Here is a 10,057-nt window from a genome sequence, read left to right on the forward strand (position 1 = left end):
TTTTTTTTATATTTTAATAATATAATCTATACTATATTATAAAGCATTTGACAAAAACTCTTAAAAACCAATTTTTATGAATAAAATACTGTCTATTAATGCATGTTACTTAAAACTCAAGATTATAAGTAGATTGTACGTAAGTACAACTTATTAAAGCTCCATATCTGAATTCGTGTAACTAACTGCAGATAAACATAATAAAATACAGAATAAACATCTCATTTTAAGAAAATCTAAAATATAATTAGGATAATCATTAAGTTCTAACAAAATACTTAATTATTATCTTTGTAAAATGTTATATTTATTAAACCAAAAATAAATTATTTCATTATTAAACTTAAATTAAATTATAATAAAAAAAATTAAAAAATTACATAAAAAATTAAAAAATTACATAAAAAATGAGAACTTTTAAATAGTTGATTTGATATTAACATTGATATATATATTTTTCTTCAAATTTTTATGATATCTTTAAATTTATATTTTATTTAAAAATAAAATCATTATTGTTTTCTTAAAAACACATAAAATCGTATTATAACATCGACAAACAAAGAATAAAATAAAACATTAAAATCGAGATGTATCCCGCTACATTTCACGAGTATTCTTCTAATAATTTCAAATGAGAATTTATGGGCGGAAAGTAAGAGAGGGGTACATAAAAAGTGATCTCGACATAAGATACAGTAAATAAATAAATTTTGTAATACAGGGTATTTTCGGAAATGATACAATTGGCAAACAAATAATAACTTTTTATTCCCATTTTACCCTTCCCAAGACAAATCCTTCTTGTGCTTTTGTTGCTTCTCTCTAACCCTCTCAACCTTTTCATTTCCATTTCCATTGTTTTGCTTGGTAACACTTCCCTCTTGTGCACTGCACATCTGAGACTTCATCTTGAACCCAAACTTCTTTGACATGTTGCCCCAGGTGCTGCCCAAGCTCCCGCCCCCGCCCCCGCCCCCACCCCCTTTAACCCGACCCAATTTCTCGATTTCCTGCTTCATGTTCGAACACTCTTTTTCGAGCTCGGAGACCCTCATCCTCATGCTATCCATTCCCACTTTCAGAACCTGATTCTCCCTCACAGCCGTGTTCCAGCCGCCCTCCTGGGACCCACATGGCCCGCTTCTTAACGGTCTAGACCCGTCCGCAAGATTGTCCGAAAACAAGAAACATCCCGCGATCGAGGTCCGGAGCTGCAACTGCTCAAAGAAAAGAACTTGGACGATGATTCTTAACGGGAGTCGTTCGTTCTGTGCGGCGTGCGTGCAGGCTTCTAATGATAGTTTCTGGCAGTCCATGAGTCTGCAGAGTTGTTCTCGATCGGACTCTGCTAACCAAGGATGAGACTGCATTTGTGAAAAACAACCAGCACGAATCAGATTGGACGAAAATACCCTTCAAAGTACCCATCAAAGAAACGGTAATGTGATCTTTTACATACTCCCTTACGTCCTTTTATGGCAAGTTTTCAAGCTAAAGTTATTTAGCGGCGCATCGTACACATGATTTCTCTATTCTGTCGTCACTAAAGGGTATTTTAGACATTTAAGTAATACGTTTTTCTTAGATTACGTGTTTGGGGTGTACAAGACCTCAAATCCAAATGATGAACAAGTGACCATACAAAAGCGGAACCCCTTTGAATGTGTATAAAAAAAAGCCATAGAGAGGGGATGTTCCTACATATATACAGGTTTGATGATCGGTGTCGGGCTGGGAATCAAACAAAAATTAAACGGATATGTCAAGAATTATACTCCCTCCCTCCTAAAATAAATGTTCACAATGACAGTTTTACCCTTAATAATAACGAGAGCAATGAATTACCCCGTCTCGTAATTATGGTTAAAATTGGAAAATAAGCATTACTTTTGAAAGTTGACTCTTACTTTTAAAAATAAACTAATTAGAAATATGGATTATTTTGGAGCGGAGGGAGTATCGAAGAGCTTTTGTGTTCTCTTTGCTCTTTTCTTACGGGCCCGGTTGGCTAGATCTATGAGTATACCGATCAACCGTGGGTCAAACACGCGTGGATACAAGAGCACCCATTTGGCATGAACGTGAACCCTTAAGTCCGAGTGACGCAAAATGAACAGCCCTTTACAACTCTTTCTGTCCCAAAATAAATATAGAATGAAAAAGGCATGCATTTTTAGGAATGTGTAATTATTACCCTTTTAATTAAGTAAACGACAATTTTATCCTTTACAATAGAGGGAGTAATGAATTTCTCCATCTCATAGTAAGGGTAGAATTGAAAAGTAGTCACTTACTTTTTTGAAAGTGGCCACTTATTTTGTAACAAACTAAAACAGAAATGTAGACACTTGTTTTGGGATTGAGAAAGTATCATCATAAGAATTACCTTCAAATAAATGTCTATTGCACGATAAAGGCCATCATCCAACGGTCGAGCATACTCCGGGACAGCAGCCGCAAGCAACTGAAACTTCGGAAGCTTCAAATTAACATCGGGTGCAACTTCGGCCAAATAGCCATCAATGAGCTTGGCCACCATCGTGATCGGGGTCAAAGACGGTGAACCTAACAACTGTTCATCCTCGATCGAACAAGGAGATGCACCACCCGTCGCCTGATCAACCGCCTTAAAATGCTCGAGCATCCGCTGCACACACTCGATGTTATATAAAGTTTCCATCGAATACGAAAAATTCGGCATCAATAAATCTTCGAGAGTCGCCTGATCGAGCTGCAGCCCGATTCGTTTTTCCAAATTCGATATGCAAGTCGGGTTAGCCCGGAGAATTAGTGCGGTTCGTAGAAGCCCGAATAAGAACTTTGTTGAAACGAGCCCTTTTTGTATCGGAAGTAAATGGTCAATATCTTCGAGTAAAAGTTTCTGATCGTCTTCGGACGGTGGCTCGGTTGGGCCCACTGGTGCACTTTTCCGGCGACTTAACCCCGGCAAGTACTTCTTTGCGTAATTCGCAAGAGAACCGGCGATGATCTCTTGTTTAATTCCGCGAGCTTCCATAGCCAAAATCAACCGTTTGTAAAGCGGTAAACTCAAAGTCGAAGCCTCGTCGTACCACCAATCCGAGCTCACGTTTTTTGGTCGGGCGCCGGTGCTTATACCATTCCACAACACGCTACCGCCAGGGCTTTGCATGGGCCCGCCATGCTCGACAACGGGCCAACCGAACAAGTTTGGGTCGGTGCTCGCCTTCACCGCCAACGACTCGATGCACCGTTTAGTAATGTTAAGCTCTTCGGCATGCGAAAGAACATCGACACACGATTGGAGTGATCTCAGAGAATCCTTCCAATTTCGGAGAACTACTTGATTCAAGAACATTTCCGTTTGCGAGATTAAGTTATCCTCACCGTATTCTTCACTCATTTTGAGATGTTCGGCAGCACAACGAAGGTGTACGACATTGGCAGCAGTAATCTCGTGTTTTACTCCGTAGCAGAACTTAGCAACGAGTTCGAAAGTCTTGGCCCCACCGGGAACGTCATGGAGGCTTATGGTACATCCGCTGTCTCCATGTTCCGATGCATCTGCGATCAGTCTTTCCATAACCCCACTTCTTGAAAGCAAAGGAAACTGCATCACGATTTACACAAAAAGACGTTAAGATCGTGTATGCACTTATGGATGCAAAATGCTCCGAAGATAAATGTACACTATGCACAGGAAGGGAAAGTTCATTTAGGAACCGCGAGAACAATGAGAACCATCTATTCGTGATAAATATACATGAATATTATTCGTAATGAATATCATTCAAGAATACTCATTCATGATATTCATCATGAATAGTTGTTCCTTACCGTTCTCAAAATATTTACATCGAATGCTAAATTTATAATTTTGGCATTTAATGTTACATTTCTAACATCAATTATTTCATATTTTAAGCACTTCGTACCCTTTTTGACGTACTTCCTGAATTTTTATCGAAAACTATATACATGCACATAACTTTTGAAACTATTAAGTTGTTCGTTTGACCGTCAAAGTCAACCAAACAAACCAAACTCAGATTATGCCACTTGGAAGTAGGGTCTAAAGAGTGGGATGTAAGCAGACATTTCCTCTACCATAAAGAGTAGAGAGGCTTTTTCCGTGAGTCAAAGCATAACAACTAATGAAGAGTAGATGAAACAATAAAGGGTACCTTATGGAGATGGAAAGACATATCCTCTACTTCAACGACAATATCACTTGGGAGGCCGGTTGTGCAAAACCTACAAAAATGTTCATATTCGGATATTCAAGTTAGTCTACGAGAAATTAAGCCGCAAAATCACAAATATATCAACCCGCCAATGAAAAAAGCCATACGAATAACTCACAGTAATACACCAAATGAATCACTTTGAAGAAAACGATATCAAACCAGCATATCCCGGTCAGAGGTAGAGTCTCGGTAGAAACCCAAAGTAAACGAAGCATCATAACATTCAAGACAATTACTTGAGTCGATAACAATGCATATGTAAAGGCAATTCCCGTGTAGATCTTATGGTCGTTGGTCAACAAAAAAAGTCAAAACAAACGTACACTTTGACTTTTGAGATTCGATGTCGGTCTGAACTTCCAACTTTGATATGGGTTCTTTTAATTTTTGGATAACAATGTGGTAATCAAATCAATTTTTGGTGTTAAACATGAAATCATACCCCATATGCAATCAGATCAATGAGGTCGGGTTTGTGTACATTCCACCCGGCCACCCCTAGCTTTCCGATGGGATACATTGGGCTTGTTTTGTTTGGTTTAATTGCTCGATACAATCAAGTTTCCGCTGTCCTAACAAAATTCCCCTTTGACTTTTGAGGTAAAGCACATTACTTTTTTAACTTCAACATTGATTTGGTCCTTTAAATTTCGAAAAACCAAAATTTTGAATTTGATTTTATAAAAGAAAAACACCCGATAAAGATTAGGCATCGAAAGTAACCTGATGAATTATAGCAATATGAGTACCATTTTTAACATATATGTTTGTGGATCAAGTCCCAGATCACAGTAAATGCATCATCTTACTAAAATTTTCCCACAATCAAATTCTTCGTAAAAACTCAAAACAGGGCATATACTCGATCGTTACAAGGTGAATCAGTAAATCAAGACTCCTCCCCTTAGCATTTTTCCAAACGTACCGGTTACTATAGGAAAAAACAACAGAAAGCCGCAAAAATATGTTACAATCATGTGAATCATGTGTTGTTTCATGACATATGTGAAGCATTCAGCGTTCATACGATGTTGTTTCATATATAATCTCCCTCTATATATACATACACACATACAGATACGTATAGTTCTTCACTGAAACAACCTCTATGCCTCAATCATACCCTTTGTACACATACATACAGCCATAAACATATATTATACACACACATATACATATATATATATATATATATATATATATCCAAAATAGATCAGAAAGAATGATAGAAACTACAGAGATTGAAGAACATACCAAGCTTGGCCTTTTCTCTGGAAGGCATCTGCTTTGGACCCTAACTTCATACACGCCATCTTTGAAACTTAAAAGCAAAATCAAAACCTTTAAGAGAGTATAAACCCTCAATCACCACACTGTTTCACCAATGCACTACGTAGAAAAGTCAACGAAACACAAATCGAACTCCAAGAACCCTAAAACTTTTACCCAAATCAGTAGCAGAAACCAACTTCACAAATCCTAAACTCAAATCTAGCATCAATCAAATCAACCAAGTTCAAAACCCACATTACATAACGAAAACGAAACAAAATGATCTCTAACCCACTTGAGAAAACTACAAGAAAACCCCAAATTAAGACAATAAATTTAGGTCAACCCCTCCACAATTGAAGAACAACTACCCACTTAACAGCTATTATTGCAGCAGCTCTGACATAAAACCCGCCAGAAGATTCCAAAAATTAACCCTAAAAAACCAGCAAATATTAAGGAGTCAAAGTGAAATCCCCATTTGTTTTGAATTAAAGAAATGAAGGGGCGCACATGGTGGGCGATTACTGCTAAAACACACAATCAAAAGATCCCTCTGCCCCCAAAGACCCTTCTTCACTTCTTATTGAAAAACTCAAAACGTGGGGTCCTTTTTGCCATAAACCTACTCATTGCTTTTCTAGAATTGAGAGAATCTTTAAAAAATTGGCAAGAGGACGAGTGTAATTATGATATGTTTAAAGAAAATTGGAGTAGTTATTATCCAAATTGTTTTTGGATGTTGCTACAGTGTTTAATTAGGGCTCAAAAACTTTGAAAGTAACAGCAATGGTGTTTGTCCAGCTAGGCCATGTGTCATCGCTTGCAACAAATCCGTTTTCTTGTACATACCGATCATTTTCTTGATGGGTTTGGATCGGTGAATTTGTCGACCATTTTTTTCCAACTTTTAATAATTTTATTAAGAATTAGTTTTTGAATCATTAATAAATGAATTTTGTTTGATTAAAAAATATATTTTTTAATGGTTTTAAAATATTTTGAAGTTTGAATCTTTCTAAACCAGCCCTAGTTTCATTATGAACAATTATCAAATAATTATAATTTTTTTTTTTTATTAATTTGGATATACAACCTGTTATGCGAGCCGTCTAATCCCAGGACAACCACCTGCTTTACAGATAGTTCGGAGTCACCGCATTTGAATCTCGGTGGCCACAGGAGGATTTTTGTTTCTCATTGGATTTGAACTTGAGACCTCCTGATACTTTTGACCTTTAGAGTCAAGTTCAAACCAATCAGGCACCACCCTTGTGGTTAAAAGTCTCTTAATTATTTTCACCACATAATCATTTTGTACCAAACCATCCAACTAGGTGCTTTCTGGAACTCGGCTACAAGCTTGCTTAAGAGTGGTTAAAGTGTTATGCCTAGCTTGACTTCAAGGGCTTACCAAAAGACATGCTACCTTTTCTCTTCTAAAGTCTTGAGTTTGAGACTGAATTCTTCCTAACAGACAGTTGTCTTTCATAAAAACTGCTATTTGTAGAGCTCATGTCAGATAATTCATTAACCGTCAAACAACCTTTAAGTTAGATTTTCAGTATATCTTTAAAGATAATTCATTTTTAAATTAATTTATCTTTAAAAGATTTTTTATAATTTTACTAAAATAGACAACTTAAGTTTAAAACTATAAAAAATATATATTTTATTTTAAATATTTAAACATTCATTATATTATTAAGGGTTTTATTTTCAAATATACATTTAAAAAAACTGTAAAATAAGAAAATAATAGTTTTTGTTTTATGGGTTGAAATAAATAAAAAAAATTATATCAAGTTTCATATATATATATATATATATATATGTATATATATGTATCTGGAGTTTTTCTAATTATTTTTAAAATTTTAGAAAACAATATATAAAATCTGTTGAAACAAGATGGAGGATAAAAGTTCAAGTTTTTATTTTTATTTTAAAGACTCTGTTTGATATGCTCTAATATATTATTTTTTTAATTGTTAAAAAGTCATGTTTTGTTTAAAAAACTAACCGATAAGTCAGTTGTTTATTAATAAATTAGTTGTTAATTGAAAAATCTGTTATTAATTGATATGCTTGATAAAACTAGCTAATAAATTAGATAATAACATAAAATGACAAAAAAAATATTAAAAATTAATTGAAAATTTATTTAAGTAACTTTTCAATAAATTAGTTTATAATCGAGAAATCTTTAATAAAATCAAAAGTTAAGTTAACTTTTGGTTGTTAAAATATCATTAGTCCAACATTTTTTAGGGGTTGTTTGGTTGGTTTTTCAATTAATTATGTATGTGTAAAATTGTTTGTGAGAATTAATCTGTTTGTATAAATTATGAGAATTTTTATTTGAGAGAGTTTTTTCATAGATGGAAGGAACATGTTTTTTAAGGAAGAGACAAATTTGGAAGAAAAAAAAGTGGTTTTCTGCATAAAGCTCCCCTCTAGGAGTTTACTAAATAATCCATTTTTTATGTCAGTAAGTCACTATCAAACAGTCATGTATAATCAACTAAATAAGTTGTGAGCCTCATTAAACTTATTAACCTGCTAAGAAACATATCCTTACATAGATTCAGGCGATGTCTGGCAACAATATATTAACTTAGAGCATCTTCAACAAATTCTCTAAATTTTCTTCTAAAATAGATAATCAAAATTTGAAATCTGCAAAAATATTAATTTAACTCCAACAACTTCTCATTTTGGAGAGATTAAAATATTGATTATATTATTAAAATATTTATATATTTAACAAAGTATTATTTATTTCTCATAAATATTTAATTTCAAAGTTTGTTATTAGTAGTAATATAATAAATAAGTAAAATTCTCTTTTATTGTAATCATTTTCTAAGACTTCCTCTAAATTTAAAGAAATTCCACACACCCTGTCTTATATTCTCAATTTTGGACGATGATTTTAAAGAATCTGTATCTTGTCCAACATCTCTAAAATCTTAATTTTCTTCAATTTGGATAATCTATTGGAGAGATATTGTTATAAGCTATCTTATTAAAAGGCAACCTGAAATAACGTTTCAATAAGGTACATGAGTTTTTTTTTATCACTTTCTTCTAATTATGCTCTGGAATATTGTTAAATGTTGGATACCATTAAAGTTTAGTTATTACTCCATTCATTCAAAAATAAGGTGTTCATAAGGGAAATGATGTAAAGTTTTACGTATATATAGTTGTTACATTTTTTAATCAACCAAATGATAACTTTACTCTTAATTAATTTATCTCTCTATGTGACCCTTAATATTAAGGCATTAGTTAAGTTTGATTTGAGAATTTACACATATAAATGACATACACTTTTAAACATGCATAATTGTTATATCTTTCAGATAACCAAATGACAATTTTACCTTTAATTAATTTATCTTTTCTACAACTCTTGAAAATTTTTGTGCATTAATTAAGGTAGACGTGAAATTTAGTAATCTATTTTTGAAATAAGACACTTATGAGCTAGCTTATGTTTGCCAAAGATGACCTTATCTTGGAACAAACATAAAATCTATACTATATTATAAAACATTTGACAAAAACTCTTAAAAACCATTTTTTATGCATGAAGTATTGTTTATTGATGTATATTATTTAAAGTTCAAGATTACAAGTAAATTTTGTGTAATTACAGCTTATTAAAGCTTAATGCTTGAATTCGTATAACTAACTACAGATAAACATAATTAAATAGAGGATAAACATCTCAATTTAAATATAAAAATTTTAAAATATAATTAGAATAATCATTGAGTTCCAACAAAATACTTAATTATTATTTTTATAAAAAAATATATTATTAAACCAAAATGCTTACCCGAGTAAGCATTTGGTAAACGGCTACTAAAAGATGTATTATTAACAAACTTCGTTTTTATTATATAAATTTTTTGAAGTTTATTAGGATTATAACTTTATAAAACATCAAAATGAATGAAATGATAATTTATTCCTATAAAACATGAAAACAAGATGATTGAATTGAAAATATCAAAAAAAATTAGAAAAACTAAAAGTTAAATAAAAAGGGGCTGTCAACTTGTTTGAATTTTAATTTTAATTTAATTAATGTTAAATTTTCAAGAAAAACAATATTTTAAATGTAACATTTAGATTTTAAGATATTAATATCAAACTAACCATTTAAAATTAAACGTTTTTTGGTATTTTTTTTAAATTTTTTTTGGTTTAATAATATAATTTTTTATAAAGATAATAATTAAGTATTTTGTTAGAATTTAATGATTATTCTAATTATATATTAGATTTTTTATATTTAAAATAAAATATTCATATTCTATTTGATTATGTTGATCTGCAGTTAATTATACAAATTCAAACATGAAACTTTAATAAGTTGTATTTACGTATAATTTACTTGTAATTTTGAATTTTAAGTAATATGTATCAATAAACAATACTTAATACATAAAAAATGGTTTTTAATTTTTTATTATTAAATACTTTATAATAATATAAGTATCGATATTGGATTATAAAAGTTTTTACACTTTATTTTCTCAAGA

The 10,057-nt window shown here is 32.2% G+C and overlaps 1 protein-coding gene across 1 annotated transcript; it reads right to left on the bottom strand.

The window, feature by feature from the left end:
* Positions 1-593: 593 nt before the first annotated feature.
* Positions 594-5,983, bottom strand: LOC112504693 (BTB/POZ domain-containing protein At1g30440). Its single transcript, XM_025108636.1, has 4 exons — positions 5,484-5,983; positions 4,167-4,236; positions 2,390-3,592; positions 594-1,367 (listed from the first exon to the last, which is right to left on the bottom strand). The coding sequence occupies exons 1-4, from the start codon at positions 5,540-5,542 to the stop codon at positions 780-782; spliced, it is 1,920 nt and encodes a 639-aa protein (XP_024964404.1). The 5' UTR covers positions 5,543-5,983; the 3' UTR covers positions 594-779.
* Between the last annotated feature and the right edge of the window lie 4,074 nt (positions 5,984-10,057).

The sequence above is a fragment of the Cynara cardunculus genome, unplaced genomic scaffold (assembly GCF_001531365.2).
Source record: "Cynara cardunculus var. scolymus isolate 2C unplaced genomic scaffold, CcrdV1 Un_Scaffold_6531, whole genome shotgun sequence".
Classification (NCBI taxonomy): domain Eukaryota; kingdom Viridiplantae; phylum Streptophyta; class Magnoliopsida; order Asterales; family Asteraceae; genus Cynara; species Cynara cardunculus.

What these genes read in the sequence shown, in the direction of transcription:
- LOC112504693 (XM_025108636.1), bottom strand. Translation starts at nt 5,542, where the DNA reads ATGGCGTGTATGAAGTTAGGGTCCAAAGCAGATGCCTTCCAGAGAAAA. An exon ending in CAGAGAAAAGGCCAAGCTTG is followed by an intron (nt 4,237 to 5,483) that starts GTATGTTCTTCA and finishes ACATTTTTGTAG; the next exon opens with GTTTTGCACAACCGGCCTCC. An exon ending in CAATAGACATTTATTTGAAG is followed by an intron (nt 1,368 to 2,389) that starts GTAATTCTTATG and finishes TCACAAATGCAG; the next exon opens with TCTCATCCTTGGTTAGCAGA.